This window comes from Corylus avellana, chromosome ca3 (assembly GCF_901000735.1).
Source record: "Corylus avellana chromosome ca3, CavTom2PMs-1.0".
Lineage (NCBI taxonomy): Eukaryota > Viridiplantae > Streptophyta > Magnoliopsida > Fagales > Betulaceae > Corylus > Corylus avellana.
In genome coordinates, this window is record NC_081543.1 from 2,843,813 (window position 1) to 2,867,036 (window position 23,224).

General features: G+C 38.3%; 5 protein-coding genes across 6 annotated transcripts; 4 read left to right on the forward strand and 1 right to left on the reverse strand.

The window, feature by feature from the left end:
* The first annotated feature begins 1,894 nt into the window (after window positions 1–1,894).
* LOC132173526 (uncharacterized) lies at window positions 1,895–3,391 on the forward strand. The gene is made up of 2 exons (XM_059585040.1): window positions 1,895–2,094; window positions 2,745–3,391. The coding sequence occupies exons 1-2, from the start codon at window positions 1,980–1,982 to the stop codon at window positions 3,389–3,391; spliced, it is 762 nt and encodes a 253-aa protein (XP_059441023.1). The 5' UTR covers window positions 1,895–1,979.
* Window positions 3,392–7,648: 4,257 nt separating this feature from the next.
* Window positions 7,649–11,368, forward strand: LOC132176568 (protein QUIRKY). Its single transcript, XM_059588816.1, has one exon. It carries the CDS (start codon window positions 7,751–7,753, stop codon window positions 10,955–10,957), a length of 3,207 nt encoding a protein of 1,068 aa, XP_059444799.1. The 5' UTR covers window positions 7,649–7,750; the 3' UTR covers window positions 10,958–11,368.
* Window positions 11,369–13,295: 1,927 nt separating this feature from the next.
* LOC132173527 (uncharacterized) lies at window positions 13,296–13,649 on the forward strand. Its single transcript, XM_059585041.1, has one exon. The coding sequence runs from the start codon at window positions 13,296–13,298 to the stop codon at window positions 13,647–13,649; it is 354 nt and encodes a 117-aa protein (XP_059441024.1).
* Window positions 13,650–16,304: 2,655 nt separating this feature from the next.
* Window positions 16,305–18,101, forward strand: LOC132173934 (mitochondrial outer membrane protein porin of 36 kDa-like). The gene is made up of 5 exons (XM_059585615.1): window positions 16,305–16,372; window positions 16,481–16,561; window positions 16,698–16,759; window positions 16,930–17,156; window positions 17,380–18,101. The coding sequence occupies exons 1-5, from the start codon at window positions 16,333–16,335 to the stop codon at window positions 17,684–17,686; spliced, it is 717 nt and encodes a 238-aa protein (XP_059441598.1). The 5' UTR covers window positions 16,305–16,332; the 3' UTR covers window positions 17,687–18,101.
* A 70-nt stretch (window positions 18,102–18,171) lies between these two features.
* LOC132173933 (hypersensitive-induced reaction 1 protein) lies at window positions 18,172–21,980 on the reverse strand. Of its 2 annotated transcripts, none has more exons than XM_059585613.1 (6): window positions 21,857–21,980; window positions 20,175–20,387; window positions 19,476–19,596; window positions 19,188–19,279; window positions 18,999–19,095; window positions 18,172–18,817 (listed from the first exon to the last, which is right to left on the reverse strand). In XM_059585613.1, exons 2-6 carry the CDS (start codon window positions 20,361–20,363, stop codon window positions 18,453–18,455), a joined length of 864 nt encoding a protein of 287 aa, XP_059441596.1. In that variant the 5' UTR covers window positions 20,364–20,387; window positions 21,857–21,980; the 3' UTR covers window positions 18,172–18,452. The 2 variants fall into 2 exon arrangements, with proteins under 2 accessions (XP_059441596.1, XP_059441597.1); XM_059585614.1 differs by lacking the exon at window positions 21,857–21,980 and adding an exon at window positions 20,699–20,762.
* Between the last annotated feature and the right edge of the window lie 1,244 nt (window positions 21,981–23,224).

The following is a 23,224-nucleotide window of genomic DNA, read 5'->3' on the forward strand; positions in this document are numbered from 1 at the left end:
GAAAAAATTCTCATACCAGTCATCAAAATTTCACCTTCTTATTTGCTAAATTGCCTTGCCCCATTCGTAATCGTTGATTTGTTCATAGAAATTATATAAAATGCAAATGGAACATTTCATTTAAATGCACTGTAATTGATTGAATGAGACTTCTTCAGCTCAATTGATTAAAGCAAGTAATTTTCACATGTATTTCATTTGATTAATTGTTCATAGAAATTATATAAAATGCAAATGGAACATTTCATTTAAATGCACTGTCAATAAACAATCCGATTAGTGTTGTTAATTGTGAGCATTTCATTGAACAAAGTTTTCTTCCGACTAGGTTGAATGAGACTTCTTCAACTCGATTAGAGCAAGTAATTTTTACATGTATTTTATTTAGTTAAGTGTGATTCTGGTAGCACTTCTCGTTGGACATTGCTCAAAATAGATATATGTAGTGGGAACTACAAGCGTCCCCACAAAAATTCAATCGAGCCATAGCTTAAGAACTGTAGCCAGTGGCACTTAAGCCAATAACTCCAAGCGCTTTCAATTGCGTGATTTGACCTTGGGATCTAGCTCCCACCGATACAACCCATGATTTGACCTTGGGATCTAGCTCCCACCGATACAACCCGAATGCCACTAGACCACATACTCGGTGGTAGCTAAATATACTCTTCCAATCAGTGATTGTGTGGCTGGCTAGCTAGGAAAGAGAGACTCCAAAACTAACATAATACATGATACACCGGGATTTTACCTCTCTGAGCTTGGGTCAGCAGCCCATTGGGGGTGTTTTGATCAGCCCTAAGCGCAAATTGACTCAATAGTATTATTTTTCACAGGTGCATAAGAACTAAACTAGGCTGCAAAACACCCAATCACTCTTATTTCCTAAACTAACTTCAGTTTAATAAGTTGGATCAAAAGAAATATTTTCTACCTAATTTGGAAGAATTTTTTTTTTTTTATCTATTTTATTTTGAACTCTGCTTTTAGTTTATACACCACATTGGAACTCAAATTATGGTCATAAATGAGCCATAAATTAGGATAAACAGTTGAATTAGTTGCTAAATGACTTTCAAGATGTTAAAGAAAGCTGAACAATTGGAGTAACGCTATAAATCTTTTTACTGTCCTCCTAGAATCATCCCAAATATGATGTGGCTTTTAAAATCACCGTTAAATTTGAGATGTGATTTATTGACTTTTGATCTATTGGTGATTTTAAAAGCCACATCACATTTGAGACGACTTTAGGAGGATTTTACGAATACTTATAGTAGTACTCGAACAATTGTTATGTGCATCCTCTGCATGATAATGGTTATTAATTATGATGCCCGTGGTACGTAGTAACAGCATCATCGTCATTATTGCCATAATCACCAGCAACATCTATTCAATTCTGTTTGATCCCCTAGATGATATAGGCAAGAAAGTTCCATATATACTATCAATTGAGTGGCAATTTGAAAAAAACGCGTGAATTTTTCACTATTTTTTTTATTTTTTTATCTCTGTTATTTATTCTGAGTATTACGCATGGGCATGCAGATTTGAACGTGGTGGATTCTCTAATGGGCATCTGGGCTGAGCAAATCCAAGAGTGGTGAATGCGTGAATCTATGCGCATGGCATGCAAGAATACGTACGGAGGCAGTAAACTACACCCGAAAGAAGTGGTTCGTTTGGACACCAGGGGAAAGCAAAGAATACTATTCCCCTGTTTAAATTGTTTAATTTCCACATGTTAGAAACCTACGACATACGCCGGCCGCCGCCCAAAAACTTAACACTACTCCGACAGGAAAAGTTTGGAATAAGAATGAATAACACCCCAAAGAAAGCTGTTTGAATTTTGGTAAAAAAGAAAAAAGGAAAAAAAAGAAAGCTTGATTAGGTCATTATTGAATGTTCTATAAATAAGATTGCATTCAACAATCCATCATCATTAATATCTCTAGCGAATATACAGTTCATCCATGGCGAACCTTGGAGGGGTAATGCGCTCAAGTAGCCGAATTGTTGAAGAATTTGTACCTTATTCAGGATGGACAGAGGACGCAAAAGCCCATCATCTCCTCATCGATCTGCCTGGTAATTAATGAATCTACATGCATATATATGATCTCTCTATATATTCTTTCTACTTTCAACAACAATTTCGTTTATATATGTTTAGAGCATAAACTTTTCATCACGTACATGAAATATGTTGTCTCTGTTCTTGAACATGCATGGTAGTTTTAAAAGTTTTTGAGATAATTGGTAACATAATTAGTATTGTACCAAACCAGAAATCATGAGTTTAAACCCTAATTTTACCGTGTACCCAATTTCAATTAAATATTCATTCCTTAATTTCCTATCAACGTATATAGAATCACATAAAAAATCTAGAGAAATGAAAGCATGAAAGAAAGATATGCAATTAAGGTGGTTCGGCTTACACCTATATCCACATGTCAGTTTTTATTCGATACATCTATCCCTTGATTATTTGGTTATATACAAGATTCTATTTATAGAGAAAGAGTCTTAACTCGTTTTAATATAGCGTGGACTTTCAAGATAATTGATAATTTAACAGTTTAACAGTAGCTGAATAGAGGTGTCCCATTCATGAGTAGTATTCACAATAGTCATTAACAAGTTTCCGGAATATTGAAAAGTTGGAAAAAATTGTATTCTAACAAATGGAATTTATATTATGGTCATGGATTTTTTATTTTTGTTTTTTCTTATAGATTTCAATAAGGAAGATGTCAAGCTTCATATTGATAGCCAAGGCCAAATGATAGTCGGTGGAGAAAGGAAAGTAAATGAGGAGAAATATGTCTATTTTGAGCAAACCTTCACAGTGCCAGAAAATACAGTGGTCGATCAGATCAGTGGAAAATTTGATGGTGAGTTTCTGTATGTAACTGTCCCAAAGCAAGCAGTAGTAGAAGAAGAGATAGAATATGTTGATCATGGCATGATCAGTACTGCACAAGAAAATGAACATGAAAAACCAACCAATTATGAAAATGAACTTGGAAAACCAACCAATTATGAAAATGAACTTGGAAAACCAACCAATTATGAAAATGAACTTGGAAAACCTACCAATTATGAAAATGAACTTGGAAAACCTACCAATTATGATGACAAATTGAGCAGCAGAGATGATCGCCACCAACATGGTAATATCCATGGCAGCCGCCAAAGTGAAGAGGAGAAGGGAAATTCCCACCTGGGTTTTCCAGAAGAGAACATAAGGAAATGGGAAAATGAATCCATTATTATTTTAAGAATGGTTGTAAATATGGTCAAAAGAAATAAGGGGATTGTAATAACAGCTTTATTAGCTTTCTCGCTAGGGGTATTGGTTTCACGTCTGTTATACAAATAGGGGTAAGTACAGAAAACGAAAATGCTCCTAAGGTGTGTTACAACGTCACTTTCCTTAAGAAAATATTTGCCCCCACCAGAATTGGTATGCAACAGGGTTTACAGCAAATTTTTCTCCAGGATACAATGGAGCCCAGAAACCTCAGTGTTTTTAACTGCGTTATGCACAAACGAAATTAAAACCCGAAAATACCCTTAGACTTTCTATTCTAATCAGAGACAAAAAATAAAAGGATAATGCTTATTTTTAAAATTCAAAACAAGGGTATTAAAGAGAATTGAATTGTCATAGATAATTATCCATTATCAGATAATTTCGAATTTCAAAATAAAACTGCAATTTTGAATTTCGAAGATAAAACTGCTGTTTTGAATTTCGAAAATAAAACTGCTGTTTTGAATTTCGAAATATAAACTGCTGTAAACTGTTAATCCAATTGGCACTTAAATCTGACCGTTAGATTAAATAATTATTTAATCTCAATCGTTAGATGGTTAGATCTACTTAAGAAGCATCCTACGGTTTAGATCAAACCTCTAGATCGAACGATCTTGACCGTCCAAAAATGAATGGTCATGATCTGATCGCTCCGAGCTAAGTGCCAAGTGCGCCATCAAGGCGCCACTAGCGCCCTACAGCCCACGCCACGCGCGCGCGTGTGCGTGTGCGTCCGGTGCTTCGCACCGTACGGTAACATGTATTAGGATGTACCTTAGCATAGATCATTTAACAGCTTAAACTTGTTGGAACTTATAAATGCCAACAAAATTTTCACTCTTTCCAATGTGGGATAACTTTCATTCAATGCTCTTTAAAACCTTCCATTTAAAACATTCCCAAGACACAAAATAATATCTATATATATATTTATTTTGAAAATATTTCAACAAACGTCAAGTTTGAATAATTGGAGATTGGGGAAGCTCTTAACCCTGCCACCATTATTTGTAATCACATCCATCAGCCTATATATATGCGTGTATACAGAAATAAAAATGCTTTGTAAAATTCCAAATAAATGACAATCATCTATTTTATATATTCTTTTAATTTTTTCTCTTCTTCCTTGAATTTCTGAACTTAACAATGCCAATTATGGCAGAATCATAGAATGCATAGGCAGTACTGCTGTAGTTTTCCTACCAAATAAATCACTAAAACCCATAGGATTTCCCCCCTTATTGAAGAGGAGAGGAAAAAGGGGGGAGGGCATTCCCACTGGGTTTGGATAATGCAAGGGCATGGGTTCGACTCTTGAATATGAGAATCTTCATGCCTATTTGTATTATCTTGGGTCCCATCGATGCCCAGGTGGGGTGGGCGGTTAAGTTATGGCTTGACTAGTCTTCAGGGTGCACCTACGGTTTTCGCCGTCTAGGTCCCTCCTTAGCAGTCCCCTGACGGGATGGTGCTCCTACGGTTTTCGCCGTCTAGGTCCCTCCTTAGCAGTCCCTCGACGGGATGGTGCTACTATGGTCACGCCTAGGTAGAATAACCACAATTGGTCTCCCATTCCAATCTTTTTAAATAAAAAAAAAAAAAAAAAAAAACCCTATATAGGTATGGCAATTTAATTTTAACATCACCCACAAATCCAATACCAATTCAATATAAAATTAGCGGGGTAGGATTAGGAGAGTTTGACTCAATTAATTAAATGAGTCAGATTATGGTTGACCTATATAATTTTATACTTCTGCCTCGACACGGCCCAAATCCAACACGTGACATTTAGGGCTGTCAATTTTTGACAAGATCTGCGAACTTGACATGAACTCAACACAAAATTAGCGGGTTAGGATTGAAAGGTCTAACCTATCTTTATTGGAGATTTATGTTGCGTGCTTTTAGATTAGAATCTTTGACGCATAAATTGAACAATATACCAGGCACATATCATGCACAAGAAATCATATGGAGAAGACAAAGATCAGATCATGAACAATTATCCCCAAAGGTCAATATTGTTATTATAATATAGAGATACTGATATCTAACAACCAATTATAGCCTCACATTTTTTGGTTGACATGAAGTAGATATATAAATATATATATTATCCAAAAACACTTTACAGATTGAATTAATCTAATTTTCAACCAATAAGAATGTATACGGAAAGGACATTGTTGACTATATATATACTGTCCTGAATCCATCATTGTTTGAGCATCATATCTATATTACTTACAAAAAAAAAAAAAAATCACTATTTAGAAGTGGCAATATGAGTTTACTCTTAACTTAATTGGAGTTGATACTAAATCAGTATTGATTGAACCTAATATTCTTTTTTGTTTATCAATAATAATTTATAATAAGAAGAGGCAAAGCTCTCGTATACAAGTAAAGTAACCATCATGTTGGGGTCAAAAATCTAAAATGTTGATAAGATTTACAAGATTAGAGGAAGAAAAGTTAGGAACATAATTTACAACCCAATTTAAAAGAGATGTCAAGGACGAAAATTTTGATAGGAGCGTATTAGAATCTCGATCTTAAAAAGACGACGATTTCTTTGTCTCCAATTGTTCAACATTAGTAAAGCGTGAATAACTTTTCATATGGCTTCTTTGGAGAGCCTCCGCTCTCGCGGCTCTAGGATATTGCTAGGCATGACTCATAAAACATCAAATAAATTAAGAAGAACCAAGTGTGTGTCAAATCTCACTAGTAAACTCACAATTGATGAGAAAGTGGTTTACGTTATCTTTGCTCTTTTTGCAAGAACAGCACCAAAGGCAACACCAGTTGAAAGTAAAATACTGCTGGAGCATGCAATACCATTGATACAATCTACAAACTAGATCTTGTTATGAACATAAATAGAAAAAAAATCAAAGAGCTAGATAGCTAGACACATAATTCAAAGGTTTAATTCCCAGCTTCCTAGTAAACATAATTTTGAGTTACAGCCTGCATTAATTTCAGAAATGGAAGAATTTGATTGGTTAAAAATGGAGAAAGTGATAAGAAAAGGATTAACTTTTGGTAGTTGTTCCTCTTTTAGCTAATATTCTCGGAGGTTTACAAGCTTTTTGATATCATCTCCACTCCAGTACTGCTCATTCACAAGAATATGCCAAAAATATATATAGCAGCATCCATTCAAATTTCACTTTATTTTATATCTTCTAGGATCGGATTCCACCACCCACTATTCAAAAAGGGGAAAAGGACAACCCTAAACATTAGGCGGGAAGGAGAAGCTTCTTTGGCATGCGCGCCAAAAGTTGTGACCTAATTAATGTCCTATTTGGAGAGTTTTTCATGTTTATTAAATTAATATATTTGAAGGACGAAAAATAAAAAATGAAATTTCTCACTCACTACATGCAGATATTTTATATATATGGGGGTAAAAGCCAGGCGTAGTAGTAGGATCCTGAAAAGAGTGTTGATAAGGGACATAGGGAAGAATATATAAGAGAGCCCCAAAGAAGAAATAAAGGGGATGCTTTGTGTTTGAACACTTTATTCAAAATGTGGGTGCTTTTCAGTTTTGACAAAAAGGAGAGGGCCATACTTGGGACGTGGAATCATGTGCCTTCTTGCGGTGGCTGGCATCTCTCCTCTCTCCATCCATGAATGAAGCCCCTCAGCCTCAGCATATTATCATGCTAATGCTATTAGCCTATTGCTACCTACATTGTTTGACAAAATCATTATTTTACAATTTTATATTTCTGCAAAAATCAAAACGGTCTATATTTCTACTTAAAAAGAATAAGTTTTATTTACAAAAATATCGTCTCAATTCATTCTATTTTGTCGTTTTATTGTATTTGGATAGAGTTTGCAAAGCCCATATGGACCTCGGCCCAAGTTTTTTTTTTTAATAAAAGGTATAATATAAAACTTTGTTGTGATTAGGATCGATCAAGATCTTAATTATCCGTGTGAATAACAAAAGCAAATAGAGATGATTCAATTCTTCAGAAGCGGGGAGTTATTACAGCAGAGAAGAATATAAGTAATAATAAAATAAAGAATAAAAAGACAAAGGATGATGAGGTGGACAACGAACCCTATAAAGGAGGGAAGCCGAAAAGTGGAGAAAGAAAACCTTGGCGAGAGAGAATGGAATAATCCACCACTGCAACCTCCTCAACCAACTTGAATTCCACCTCGCCACTACGCCATTCTCATCAAGTCCTACTATTCCTTGGCAAAAAAAAAAGAAGCAAAAATCACCCAAACAGTTCTCACGAGTAAAATTCATAGTTACCACAAATTCAAAAAAGCAATCACTCACCTGAAAAGCAAACCAAAATCCTCTCTCTTTCTCTTTCTCTTTCTCTGTCTATCACCTCCGCTATCAACGCCTACGCACCCATCCCGGCGTTTTAAGATGCGACAATGACCCACACGACGCCGTCTCACCCACCGCAGCAGCCGCAGCAGCAGCCCCAGCCGCAGCCGCAGCCGCAGCCGCAGCCCCAGCCCCAGCCCCAGCCCCAGGCGCAGCCCCAGGCGCAGCTGATCAGGAAGCTCATTGTGGAGGTGATCGACGCACGTGACCTGCTTCCCAAGGATGGGCAGGGCAGCTCCAGCACTTACGTGGTGGCGGACTTCGACGGCCAGAAGAAGCGAACTTCCACCAAGTACCGGGACCTGAACCCCGCGTGGCAAGAGTCCCTCGAGTTCGTAGTCTCCGACCCGGAACATATGGACTCTGAGGAGCTCGAGATCGAGGTCTTCAACGATAAGAAGTACGGCGCCAACAGTGGCAGCGGCCGTAAAAACCACTTTCTCGGGAGAGTAAAGCTGTACGGGACCCAGTTCGCCAAGCGTGGCCACGAAGGATTGGTGTACTTCCCCTTGGAGAAGAAGAGCGTGTTCAGCTGGATTAGGGGAGAGATTGGCCTAAGGATTTACTACTACGACGAGTTGGTCGAGGAGGCTCCACCGCCAACGCAGGACCCTACTCCGACGGAGGAGCCTCCGCGGAATCAGGAGAAGCCGGTATTTATGGTGGTTGAAGAAAACAGGGTGTTTGAGATGCCGGCGCCAGAAGACGTTTGCCACCAGGCCTCGAACTCTCCACCGGTCGTGGTCATCGAGCAGTCACCACCGCCGCATATGGTTCATTTTCATTCGGAGTTTCAGGCACAGCCGGAGGGACATGTCCAGGGGCCCGAGGCACATCATGTCCAGGGGGCCGAGGCACATCATACGCCGGAGGTGAGGAAGATGCAGATGGGGGGCGTCGGAGGCGGTGAGAGGGTCCGGTTTGTGAAGAGGCCTAACGGAGATTACGCTCCTAGAGTGATCAAAGGAAAGTTGGCCACGGATCCGACGGAAAGGGTACATCCGTACGATTTGGTAGAGCCAATGCAGTTTTTATTCGTACGGATCGTGAAGGCGCGTGGGCTCGCGCCGAACCAGAGTCCGTATGTGAAAATCCGGACATCGAGTGCCTACGTCAAATCGAAGCCGGGGACTCACCGGCACGGAGAACCCACCGATTCGCCCGAGTGGCACCAGGTCTTCGCGCTAGGGCTCAGCCGGCCAGACGCGGCGGGCGAGACCTTGGAAATCTCCGTTTGGGACTCCCCGACGGATCAATACCTCGGCGGCGTCTGCTTGGACGTCTCCGACGTGCTCAGACGAGACCAGCCGGATAGTCCATTAGCTCCGTATTGGTGTCGCCTCGAACGCGGCGCCGCCAGTCAGCATCTCGGCAGAGTCTCCGGCGAGATTCAATTCTGCGTCTGGATCGGTACTCAAGCCGACGACGCATTTCCAGAGGCGTGGAGTTCCGACGCGCCGTACGTGTCGCACACGCGCTCGAAAGTTTACCAGTCCCCTAAGCTTTGGTACCTAAGAGTCACGGTAATGGAAGCGCAAGACCTTAACATTGCTCCGAATCTACCTCCTTTGACTGCGCCAGAGATTCGAGTGAAAGCGCAGTTAGGGTTTCAGTCCGTACGTACAAGGCGAGGGTCGATGAGCAACCACAGTGCGTCGTTCCACTGGAACGAAGACCTCATCTTCGTGGCCAGCGAGCCTTTGGAGGACTCCCTGATCGTATTCGTCGAGGACCGCACCACCAAGGAGACCGTACTCCTCGGCCACGTCATTCTTCCCATAAGCTCGATTGATCAACGGCTGGATGAGCGCTACGTGGCTGCCAAATGGTACGCACTGGAGATTAGCGGAGGCGATGGAGCTCCATGTGTATGTGGGCCATCTGGCCCCTCCTACTGCGGGAGAATCCTTCTGCGCCTTTGCTTGGAGGGCGGGTATCACGTGCTCGACGAAGCGGCGCACGTGTGTAGCGATTTTCGGCCCACTGCTAAGCAGCTCTGGAAGCCGGCTATTGGGGTTCTGGAGCTTGGCATCCTCGGTGCTCGAGGCTTGCTTCCCATGAAAACCAAAGGCGCCCACAAAAGTTCCACGGACGCTTACTGTGTCGCCAAGTATGGCAAGAAGTGGGTCCGCACTCGTACCATCACGGACAGCTTTGATCCACGTTGGAACGAGCAGTACACGTGGCAGGTCTACGATCCCTGCACGGTTCTGACCATAGGGGTCTTCGACAACTGGCGTATGTTTGCTGATGTGGCGGAAGACAAGCCAGACAACCGTATCGGCAAGGTACGTATACGGGTGTCTACGCTGGAGAGCAACAAGGTGTACACGAATTCCTATCCCTTGCTGGTTCTGCTACGAACCGGGCTGAAGAAAATGGGAGAGATAGAGCTGGCCGTCCGTTTCGCCTGCCCCTCCTTGTTGCCCGACACGTGCGCAGTGTACGGGCAACCATTGCTTCCCAGAATGCACTATCTGCGCCCACTCGGTGTGGCCCAGCAGGAGGCGTTGCGTGGGGCTGCGACGAAGATGGTGGCGGCGTGGCTTCAACGCTCCGAGCCACCGCTGGGGCACGAGGTGGTCCGGTACATGTTGGACGCCGACTCGCATACATGGAGCATGAGGAAGAGCAAGGCCAATTGGTTTCGGATCGTGGCGGTTCTCGCATGGGCGGTGGGGTTGGCAAAATGGTTGGACGATATCAGGAGGTGGAGGAACCCGGTCACAACAGTGCTGGTCCACGTGTTATACTTGGTTCTTGTTTGGTACCCGGATTTGATTGTCCCCACCGGGTTTCTCTACGTGTTCTTGATTGGAGTGTGGTATTACCGGTTCAGACCCAAGATTCCGGCGGGGATGGATACCCGGTTATCGCAATCGGAAACGGTTGACCCAGATGAACTAGAGGAGGAATTTGACACGATACCAAGCTCAAAACCGCCGGATATAGTTAGGGCCCGGTACGATCGGTTGAGGATGTTGGCTGCACGGGTCCAAACAGTTTTGGGTGATTTTGCAACCCAAGGTGAAAGGGTCCAAGCGTTGGTAAGCTGGAGGGACCCAAGGGCCACAAAATTGTTCATAGGAGTGTGTCTAGGGATCACAGTCATACTCTATGCGGTGCCACCCAAAATGGTAGCGGTGGCCTTAGGGTTTTACTATCTCCGCCACCCCATGTTCAGGGATCCCATGCCACCGGCCAGTTTAAATTTCTTCAGAAGGCTTCCAAGCTTGTCAGACCGATTAATGTAGAGATTAGGAGAGAAAAATTTTTTAGCAATTTTTTTAGGGACCGGAATGTGGGTTTTGGTGGGAGATAGGCGGCGAAGGCAATCAAAAACTGCTCCGTCAGTGTTGAAAAGGAAAGTAGCAAGTTCTTTATTATTATTATTATTATTGTTATTTTTAATTTTTAATATTTGAATTGATTGACTAACTATTGAGAGCTTGAAATAAGAGAAAGGTGTGGGGGCAAAAGACAGTTTAGGAGGAAGAAAAAATGAGTGCTAGATTTGAAGGCAGTGACAGTTTTGCTGTAACCCTGTAATGGTGTCGCGGAAAGTATAACCATCGAATTGCTTTTTGATATATGCAATCGAACGGCGATCTTTTCTTCAACTGTTCATGTATGTTGTTTGATTCATGTTAGAGTTTTTCCCTTAATCACTGCTTCCCATATAAAAATTAATCAAGATTAAATCTTTTAACTCTCGTATGTAGTGCTTCATTATTCCTTGGATGGAAAAGTCTGTAGAATAAAGTTGTTTTTGGGCCAAACACGGTTTGAGGTACAAAACTTTCGTGCGACGTATTTCAAAAGCATGCTGCATCGTTGGCAGCCTTTGGGATATAATTTTCAGAGTATTTTGACTTTAATGCATTATATATATATATATATATATATATATATATATATATTCTAATTAGAAAAGTTACATTATTTTTTTTTGGAAAAGTTCATTTACCCTTCTTAAATTATCACCCAATTGATAATGTGTCATTCAAACTTTTAATTGTGACAATGCCCTCTCTTAAACTACTAAAAATTGTCAATGTTTTCCCCAATAACAAAATTATCCTTAGTAAAAAAAAATAAAAAAAAAGTACTAAAGCTTCTAAAAAAATCTAAAACTGAAAAAGTATTTATATATAAAATCCAAGGGGTGGTAAATTAAAAAATTAAAAAAAAAATATTTTTGTCCTTTTGTTAGCTTTGAATGGGACATTAATAATGTTTTGATAGTTTTGAGAGGACATTATCACAATTGAAAGTTTGGAAGGGACATTATCAATTCAGTGATAGATTGATAGGGATACGTGGATTTACTCTCTTTTTTTTTTTTCTTTTTTTTTTCTTATTGCATATGAGCCAGCCGGCCCAGCCCTTTGCATGTAAATGGAGAGCCAACCAAATTTTTTGAGTAATTAAAGCCATATACAAATAGAAAATGTAAATGGCATGGATAATGAGATATGAAAAGTTAGAAATGTTATGTTGGGCCTGGCAGCCCTATTGAGCCTAGCAACTCAAATGCCCAACTCATCAACTAATGGACTCAGATACAATCAGTGCGTGCCACTTGGCTAGCAGCTACGGGCCTACGGCACATCTTTTTCTCCCCCACACGACTCTACTCTCTTTATATCTCAATGCTATCTTCTTTAAAAATAATGACTTAAGCATCAGAGCTATTACCTACATACCAACCCGCTTTGATAAACTTTTGTGCTTACTTTTATCCTTCTTTCTTAGGTATCTCGAATTACCCGTTCGGCCCACGATCAACTGTTCTAGCATGTTACATTTGTCACTCGGATGAAATCCAGTTAAATCTCTTGGGATAAATAATTGGAAAAGTCAGTAGTAAAGTACTATATATAGAGAGAGAGAGAGAGAATTATGTATACCAAGAAATTAGTCAAGGAATATTGTCTTTACAAACAGTTTGTGGCTCAGCGTCTAAAGTTGCAGCTAATTTTCAGAACCATTGATTTGAGAAAACTTGGGTATTCATATTTCTCGCTAAAACAGCTGCATCCCTGGCCATACAAAATGTCAAGGGTATTATTTTCACATATTACTGCAATTAGAATACATATGGGGGGATCAGAATAAATAGTGAGTATTGAAACTCTACTTCTTATTGCAATAGCCCAAGTGATTGAGATTCCAGGTATGCCATTCTTTTCCTTCTCTTCTTCTTTTTCCTTTTCTTTTTCTCTCTTTTAATGAATAATTACACATTTCTTGATCTCCTTCTTGATGGTTAATGAAGCTAGCTGTAACTGTTGATAGCAGGCAATAGTTTAAATGTTAAATGATGCATGATGTGTGCCAAAATCGATCATTGTAGAAAAAGAGATGGGCCTAGAATTGGAAGGCATTGTGGTTGACATTGGCATGAATAAATAGCCTGCTGCATTAATGTACACTATCATCTGATGAATTAGGCAAATAATATTTCAATGAGAATGCTAACATTGTTATGGGAAAGAAGCTGATTACCTCTCATTTCAGTATGTTCACTTCATTCTGTTTTCTTCTAAGTTTCATGACCAATTTTATTTTCTCAGAGGAAATTTACTCAATATGGGAGAGACAGCAGGATCGGATAAACATGAGGACAAGAAAGAAAAGCAAGAGAAACATGAGGATATAGACGTTGGACAAGAAAAGAAGGGAGAGGAGAAAACAAAGGACACAAAAAAGAAAGATAAGGATGGTAAAGGTAAGAAGGAGGAGAAAGAAGGTGGAAAGGAGAAGAAGAAAAAGAACCCTGAAGATAAAATGGACCCTGCAAAACTTAGGACAAAGCTTGAAAAGATCGACTCCAAAATGCAGGCACTTGTGGCAAAGAAAGAAGAAATTTTGAAACAACTTCAATTAGTTGAACAAGCGGCCCCAAATGCAAGTGGAGGAGCCCCCCCTGTCAGCACCTCTTGAGGCTGCTCTATATATCTGTTATGTGATAAGACTATAGTCTATATATATTCTGCAGTATCATATCATTAATGCACAAGAAATGATCAGTTCATAAAGATTTTAGGTTAATTAAGTACTCAAATACCAAATGGGAAGAGAAAATAAGTCATGTAACAAGAGTAACCTGCTGTGAATATTGGCCCAACAGATAATTGGACAAATGATACGACAACTTATGTGAGGAATGAAGCCTGGTCCGGGAGCAATGCAAATGAAATTGCATTGGTCACGGACCAAGCTTTATTCCTGACATTATAATCATCTTTAAATCTTTCAAATTCGACGGCACCGGCCAAGAGAATAACTCTGCTTTTTAGCCCGAGCTTGATACAGATTTCTAGCAATTTTGTTGTTCCAATGGGACAGTAAATATGAGTGAGCTCTATGAGATCCACCTGCTCGAGCAGCCTCTTTGTTTAAGCAAGTGAACCTCATTGAAACTCTAGTAACATTCAAACAATAAATTGCCAAAAATCTGAATCCCAAATCCCCTATTGCAGAAGTACTTTGGCAAAGTTGTATGTTCAGGGCTATCAGATTCGTCAGCTCTTATATAGATGCTCAGAGGCCTAAGAGGTTTCGCTGCCTCACAGAGGTGCAAATCAATGCCAGAAAAGTGCATACACGTGGACCAATCACAGGTTAAATGGAATCCTACTAATGTCACATTTTATTTTTTAAGAGATGATTAAGATGATGAAAATTTGGTGTTGACAGAGGTGATATATAGTGATTTATCCATTCATACAGTTGGAAAGACAAGCCAAGGGAACTCATTTGTTAATGTTTTTCAATGTTTCCTCCAAAAATGTCGAGTTCCACAATGTGTACAGCTAATTATGGCAACCAACCTACATGGCATGGATGATAGATCAGGTTTCTTTTTATTATGTCAAAGCGTGCAATGCTTTAGAGTTTGATAAAATTTACCCTCTTTGTTACAACATGTTGTAAGGCACCTGAAAAGGAGGAAAAATAAAATAAAAGCAATTGATCATGAATCTTGGTCATTATCGGTAAGAGTAATTCTAAATGTCATCACCATGTCTTACTTGCGTCTCCCCACAACTAATTAATTCAATAATAATCTATCACAAATATAATAATAATTTTAAAATTTACATCAATTTCGGAATTACACAACCGGGACATGAGGGTGACATGTAGCATTAATACTTTTCACACTCTTCGATACTTTTCATTTCAAGTGAAATTTGAAATGAGAATGATTTATGATCCAAGTTAAATTTCTCATATTTAAACACGGCACCATGAAATATTTAAACATGGTGCTGTGAAATACGGTGCCGTGTTTAAATATTTCATAATTTGGACCATGAAATTGATGTTGATATCTCACTCTGTCCTTTGAATGCAACAAGAGGGAACTATTTTTTTTTTGTTTTTATTTTTTTGACTTTTTAGCCTATTGCTTTTAGTTCACATAAGGAAAATGGACCTTAAGCGAATGTGTTAGCAAATTGATACAAGATGATGTTTCTACAGCTGGGAGAGATGATGACAGAAGACCGTGCTGGATTGAGAACTTTCACGGCATCTGGTGGTAACTTCCATCGCAGAGCCTCTGAGTGTTGTATCTGTAAACTTCCATAAAAGGTGAACAGAGTAAACAGAGAAGACTACACATATTGAGTAGTCTCTACTGGCCCTCACAATCAATGAAGGAGCTTCCTGCAGACTGCCAGAGTTGAAAGAGCAGGGGAATTCACAAATAGAACCATCACATGCCTTTCATCCATCTTATGTTTTGTGCCATTAATGCTAAGTTCCAAAGTATGGGATCCCCATTTAACTTAGATCACTAGAGGAATCAAACAAATGCAGGCCAAATAAGTCCGATCAGATGAGTTGGATGAAACTGAAAGGTTCAAACCATTGAACATTATCAGTCACTCCCTCTTGATGATGAAGTTCAAAGACTTTGTGTGTTGATTTGAATAAAAAATAAAAAAGAAAACGGTTTGGAGTATTACAGTTTTTATAATAGTCTTTCACAAATTAATGTGGCAGTTCATATATATTTTAGTGACTGACGTGGTAAATATCACGTAAATTGCCACATCAGTTTTGTAATAAACTTGTATAGTAAAAATTATAACGATGCTCTTGTAAAAATTAGCCTGCATGTATTTATCGGATCAAGAGCAGCTTATTCTAGTGCTTTAGGCTTCGGTCCAAGTAAGACCTAGTGTTGCTGTTTTTGTTCTTTCTTATTGTTCTAAGAGCTTGTTTAAGATTGTGTTAAGAAACAGAGCTTTTCTCTATAAAAAAAGTCTGAAAGAGATTTTTAAAAACTCATTTTTAAACTTTCCCAAACGCTGTTTTAGTACATTTACTGCATTAAAGAGATTAAAAAGTGCTTTAAGTCCGTAAAAAGTAAAAAGCTGGAACCAAGAAACAGAGATTATAATGTGGCTTTAATGGGTCACTATAAGTTACCCCACTAAATTACTTTGGAACGGGTTCTTGGAAATTTCACTAAATAATTCTTCTCTGTCAGTACAAAAGGAAACTTCCTCGTTGGCTGATTCTTTCCAGTTTCAATAAATTGTCATGCCAACCAATGAATTAAAATGGTAAAAACAAAAGTTTCGATCTCCATAGGTTTTCAAATCAAATAAGCATGTCGGGTTTATACTTTGATATTGGCCGAAAGGCCAGAGGTCATATCAATATTGCGGTTTCTCATTTATTTGTAGAATTGTTTCTTATTAGATTTCTGGGTTCTCTTTGAAATATACTTACATGGACTCTCTTTACTTCTCTGCTAGATCTTCTATACAAGGGCTATGCTCATCAACCAGCAAATCACTTGCAAGGATTTGACTGCAGTCTTGATCTGTCTTGCCAAAGTAATTGCCTTTTTTAATCTCTCTATGATTCAGCCAAGTTTTCTTTTTATTTTTTCTTCTCATGCAAATAGTTGGAAATTGATCAAGTTGAATCTGATAGTATAGTGTTTTGTTTTGTTTTCCATGACTCTTACAGTTAGGGACATTGTACCTGGACTAAGAACCCTTTTTAACTTTTCCATTCCTGATTCTGCAAAGGTAAGAATTTTCTGCTACTTCTTTGCCAGCTGAAGTCTGAAGAACCAACCCCGTTGGCCTTACATAAATATTTATTTATTTTTCTTTTGATTTCTTTATCCCTGTTGAGCCATTGGCTTGTGATAAATTACAGGACATCCATTCTTAGACAACCGTGCTTATGGTAACAGGTGGAACTGCAATACTTGACCGACTATGGTGGGATAGCAGGTGGCTTTGGATTGAAAGCAGATCCTCTTGCAGGATATAGCCCTCTCATCAACTTCTCGGGGCTGTTGGGAAGCGATTTTCTCTCCATTGGGACTGATCTCGCCTTTGACATATCAACAAGAACATTCAACAACTTCAATGCTGGTTTGAGCTTCAACAGTGACTTCCTTATTGCTTCCTTCAACTTGTGAGCATTCCCATGAAAAGTTGGAGATAGAATTTTTTAAAAGAAAAGAAAAGAAAAGAATTAGCTTAAGCTTGAATTCAAACCCCGAGCCTAGAGTGATATTTGCATCTTTGTTTCCTAACTTTTGGGCAATGGCTTGGTGATTCTAATGTAATCTCTATTGACTACTGTGAACCCGAACTCAAATGGCTGATGCTCTAAGCTCCCCCTAACAATATTGCAGGAATGACAAGCTTGACACTTGGAAAGCTTCTTGTTGCTGCGTGATGGACCCCACGACAGAAACTGCCATTGCAGCGGAGCTGAAGCATACTTTTTCAGTCAATGATACTGCGATCACCATTGGTGGCCAGCACGCATTGTTTCCGTTTACAATGGTGAAGGCTCGAGTAGACACGCATGGAAGGATAGGCGGTCTTATTCGGCAGGAGTTGTGGGAAAAGCTTGCTATAACTGTTGGTGGAGATGTGGATTTATTTGACGTACAAGGCTTTCCAAAGATTGGCCTGTCTCTGGCTTTCAGGCTTTAGAAGAAGCCTGCAGAGAAGGCTTCTATATATATATATATATATACACACACACAACAGAAATTAGCAACTAAAGGAAGTTGTGGTTTTTGGTTAAATAATTTTTGGGTGTCATAGAATTCTATGGTCGTCTTCCTTCTGCTCAAATTTGTCCAGCATTTAGATAATATTGAGGCAAATACTTAAGTTGTAAGTCAAGAGGTCTATCCTAGTAAAAACTGAAAAAATATAAATAAATACATAAAAAAAGAAAAAGGAAGAAGGAGAAGTCGGGGTTACACTTCTGTATCACTTCCACAGGGCATACATTCGAGAAAGTGAAGATATATGTATACAAAAGATTATCTGTATCCAGCTTTTAAATAAGGCAAATGATTAGATACTCTGAATAAAAGATTTATGAGTGCTCCTATGAGAATTCAAGGTAATATAATTATATATAAATGAATAACTCGGCAATAAGAGTATTCTGTTGGCTCTTTTTAAAGAATAGCAAGCACATTTCCTCTTCTTTCTCATCCTTCAGTTAAATAAAGACACTGCACAAGAGTCAAGCTTTCAGCATGAAGAACACTCAAGAAGTTTGAAGAACAGTGTAGCCATAGGCTAGGAACATCTTCAAGCCTCCTATCTATAGTGATAATCATAATTCACAGATGAATTTGACATTAACATCGAAATTATAACACACCATAAAACTTGCATGTAAACATCAACATGCATCGAGTTCACTTTTAACACACGCTTGAAAAGGCTTAAAAATGGAAAATCAAGACTCGTGGGGAGTAGAAGCCTGAAGAAGTCCATCACGAATTTGAGTCGCTACGTCACGAACAGCACCAGGTCCATGTGGGATGAACACAGCAGAGGATTTCGAGGAAGCACCGATTTCCTTCATGGTATCAAAATACTGGGTAACAAGTACCATGTCCATGACATCCTTTGCCGTGGTCCCTGGCACATTAACAGAGAAGCCTAGCACACTGTCTCTCAAGCCATCGACAATTGCTTGACGTTGGCGAGCAATACCCAGACCAGACAAATACTTAGACTCAGCCTCACCCTCAGCTCGCTTAATTTGCAAGATTTTCTCAGCCTCTGCCTTCTCATTAGCTGCCACCCTCATTCTTGCAGCTGATAATATAATGTTTTTCAGAATTATATAGGCTTATGTAAAAAAAATAAGGAAAATTAAAATACTATCTTCCCTCATTAAAAAAACATGCACTGACTTGACCATATAGTGGACATCATCCAAAGGAATGGAGGAAATCGGAAGCAAATTAATGCTTAATTAAATGGCGATGAAACATACCAGCATTGATTTCATTCATTGCTCGCTTCACATGCTCATCTGGTTCTATATCAACAATGAGTGTTTGAACAATTTCATACCCATAAGCAGACATAGCCTGTAAGCAATCACGAACGAAGAAACAACCGTTTCACAAGTTCAATATAAGCTCCATGATATTACATTACAATTAATCGATAGGTAGCCTACCTTTTCAAGTTCATCTTCTACAGCTTTGGCAATTTCATTTTTTTGCTCAAAAGTATCATCCAAGTTGAGCTTTGGGACACTAGCTCTGATTACTAATTTAGTGGAAAAGGCAACTCCATTTAGCTGATAATACTTGTGATAAATAAAATTAAACTACAGAAAAATGGAAAAGATACTTAAAAAAAAGTAATTAATTACAGAAGAAGTACATATACATTTTTATACATAAGATATTATATCATGTCATATGCATGTCACTATATTATACAGTAGATATTTGGTTCATACCATCAAACACATAGGCTTGGATTTGACTTCTTGTGTTGCTGAGTTTGTAAAAGGCATCACTTGCCTTGTCTGCCAGGGCACGGTATTGAATAGATGCAACCACATTGACGAATACATTGTCCTGTAGAACAAATTATTACAAAGACCAATTACCTATCATTTTAACATAAAGAGGTATTTCTCCATTGATTGCTCTGAACTCTAAAAATAAAAGATTTAACATAAAAAAGCCCCTTTCATAGCACCAAGAAAACAAATCAATTTGCACTAAAACAGCATAATTTAATGGTTCAAAAAAACTTTAATATATGCTTTGAACACAAGCGCACATGACACTTTCTCTTTTGCCTTTTTCTGTTTTCTTTTCTAAGGCTAATAACTTACATAAGCTGTAAGATTTAGTTTCCCTGGTTATATTCTATGATAATTTTTCTACAGATATTGGGGGAATTAATGTAAATCAAAAGGTTATCATGCCTGTTTTGAGTTCAGGGCGTGACATTACAAGCTAAGAACAGATGGTATCACGATTTACCTCAATATGGATGCACCTAGGCAATACAGGAGTAGATTTTCAAAAAGTAAATACTATGCTACAAGGAAATAATAAAATTATTTACGCCAAATTACTGATCAATAAACAAGCATCACACATCTACAAAGGTTTAATCATCTCCATGGTTGTGGACATTTACAAACCTTTGTCTTGGTCTCACATCGCACATCCAATTGCTGCAACCGAAGAGTGAGATGGCCAGCAATCTGACTTCCAAGGAACCAAGGCAAACAATGGCATCCTGGCTCAAGCACTTCGTCAAACTTGCCAAATCTCTCCTTGATAGCCACCTTGGATTGGTCAACTTGTACACAACAGAACAGATTGCCCATCTTCTCTTCAGGATGTTAGAATCTCTAAAACATATGCAGATAAATCAGCATGTTGTTGGAAACAGAGAAAAATGACATCCAGAGCTTTTTATATAATTTTGAAAGACTCCAAAAGATGAAACAGCAGAAGAGTGAATGATATTTTCCAGACACTAATTTTTCTATGACAGACCAGCGTACATAGTAAATAGAAACCTACAGAAAAGCTATACCCATAAAAGTCCCCAAAATGAACGGCAGGCCTATATTTGGAAAAATAGAAACCAAAAACGTCACACAACAAATATTTTGCTGTTCATAAAAATCTCATAATCTACTCGGTAAATAAAATTTACCATATATTGATTGCTAACCATTTCCTTTGATGAATTTCATTGTTTGAAGATTATCCAAAAATTGCTTCATGAATAAATTGAATAAAAGCATTAGGGCAAAGAATATTTACAGAAAAGGAGATTAAAGAAAAGCATGTCATGAATACACACACATCAAGCACATTAAATCCTCATAAGAGGTAGTTCAAGGCTTCAGAATCCACAGCTTCACAACAAGAACACAGGAAGCAAGAAAGTTCATTTTACTTCAAAGAGAAGAGAGACAGAGAGACTTACAATTCAAAAGGCAAAGGAAGAGAGCAAGAAACAAACTAGACCTTAATCACTTTTATATAGACCCCAACAGGATGATGTAAGCAATCTTTTCAACAATAGCCAAAATCCATGTAAATAAAATAATTTTCTTGTATTCTATTTTATCCTCTAGAAATTTTGCGTAAACCAATACAAGGAAGTCAACAAATTACAACCCCTTTGCTTCTCTGCCATCGACAGCCTTCCAAATGCAAAGATATGAGCCTGCCAGGAAGATTCTACAAAGCTTCAACTCTAAAGGTTACTACAAATTTTAATTTTAATTTTAATTTTTTTTAAAAAAAAAAAACACCTTTAAAATATATATATTTTTTGTTTTGGATTAACAGCTAATTGTCAGGATAAACACAGAAAATTTCGTCAAGCCTACTTAAAAAGTTTGCAGCTTGCAGCATTACAAATAGTCTCCATCGTGATACAATCTAGAAAAAGTAATACTATTATCTAGCAGAACAAGAAAGAACAATAAACATTCTTAAGAGAATTTATAAAAGAAAAGAACACACTTTGGAACATGACAGCTAACATTTTGCCGTATATCAACTAGAAACGACATGTTGGGGTTCTTGTTAAGCGTGATCATATTCATTCGAATAATTCCCATTCATAAAAATCATCAACTGCACATTTCACAATAAAACTGTAATCATTCATAGTCCGTAAATGATAATGAAGCAAAAAAGAACCCTTTAATAAAGAAAAGGGTATGTAGATCAGTAGATCACAGAGTCTGACTTTAATACTTTTCAAAGCAACAGAATAAAGTTTGTAAAGCAAAAGAAAATCCCACAAAGACCCACTAGTGAAATTAGATTGAAAAGCAAGAGAAGACGAAATTCTTACCTGGATTTGCTTTTCTGGCAACAAATTGACCCTTTCAAGAGGACGAAGGGAAAGACGACTATGTTGTCTGAGCAGCCACCAGAAAGGTAATAACCGTGGGTTGAAGGTGAAACTGCGGGTTCACAAACCTAGGCAGATTTATGTCAAAATCTTGATTAAAGTCTATCCTCCACGTTTCTTCTTCCCAGGCCAATAAATGAGCCGAGCCGAGTCGAGTATTAGCAAACTCGGCTTGGCTCATTTAAAAAAATATTTAATTGAGTCGATCTCGTGCTCGAATCGAGCTAAGAACCCTTTGCTCAGATCGGCTCATTGGAATAATCTGGTGCTCAAGATCGAGCCCATGATCGACAAAAATTTGATTTTGAGCAAGCCAAGTCGAGCTCAAGCCGAGCCCTCATGAGCTCGACTCGGCTCTCGCTAAGGAAATTCTTAAGCGAGCTCAAGCCTAGAAGTAGATGATAACCGGGCTTGAAATTTTTTTTTTTAAGAAATCAACTTCACTTAAAAAATTCATTTCTTTTCACCATTTAATATTCCAGTGGTGAGCACCCAGGGTATTTTAGTGATTTATTCACTTCCCATTAAGTGGCTTGGAGTAAATGAATAATATAAGTAAGTATTTTAATTGTCCTGACTATATGAATTGTGCTAACATATATACAAATATTAAGTAACATATTTTTTTTTTTGTCAAAATAACATATAGTTAATTATACTCAATTAGTAATTTAATATATACTAACTTAGTTAATAAGTTAGTTTATTAACTAACTAGTTAGTAGTTAGTATGCTAATACTAATATATAACGCACATATACATATTTAAATTTATATAACTATTTTTTGTAATATATTTTGTATATATATAAGATATATTAACGAGCAAACGAGTCGGGCTAATGAGCCAGACGAGCTCGAGTTAAACGAGTCAAACTCACGAGCTCCTATCGAGCTTAATCGAGCGAGTCGGGTATGTGTCACTATCTAATCGAGCGAGTTTCAACAATAACGAGCGAGCTTGTACAGTATCGAGCTCGAGTTCGAGTCAAGCTTAGCCAAGCGGGTAGCGAGCGAGCTGTCAAGTGTGTCGGCTCATTTACAACCCTACGTTCTTCCTATTTGGCTACGTATGGATTTTCATAAATACCATGGAAAAAATATAGGACAAAAAAAATATATGACAAAAATTTCCATCAAATCAGGCTGGATGAAATACTCTCCGATTCATCTAAAATAGTGTTAAGTATCTATAAACATTTAAAAAGAACATTAAATTTAGTTTAAATTAGTAAATTACTATTATTAATGTTAAAAATATAATATGTCTTTTAAATGTTTATAAACACTGGTGCTATTTTAAATAGA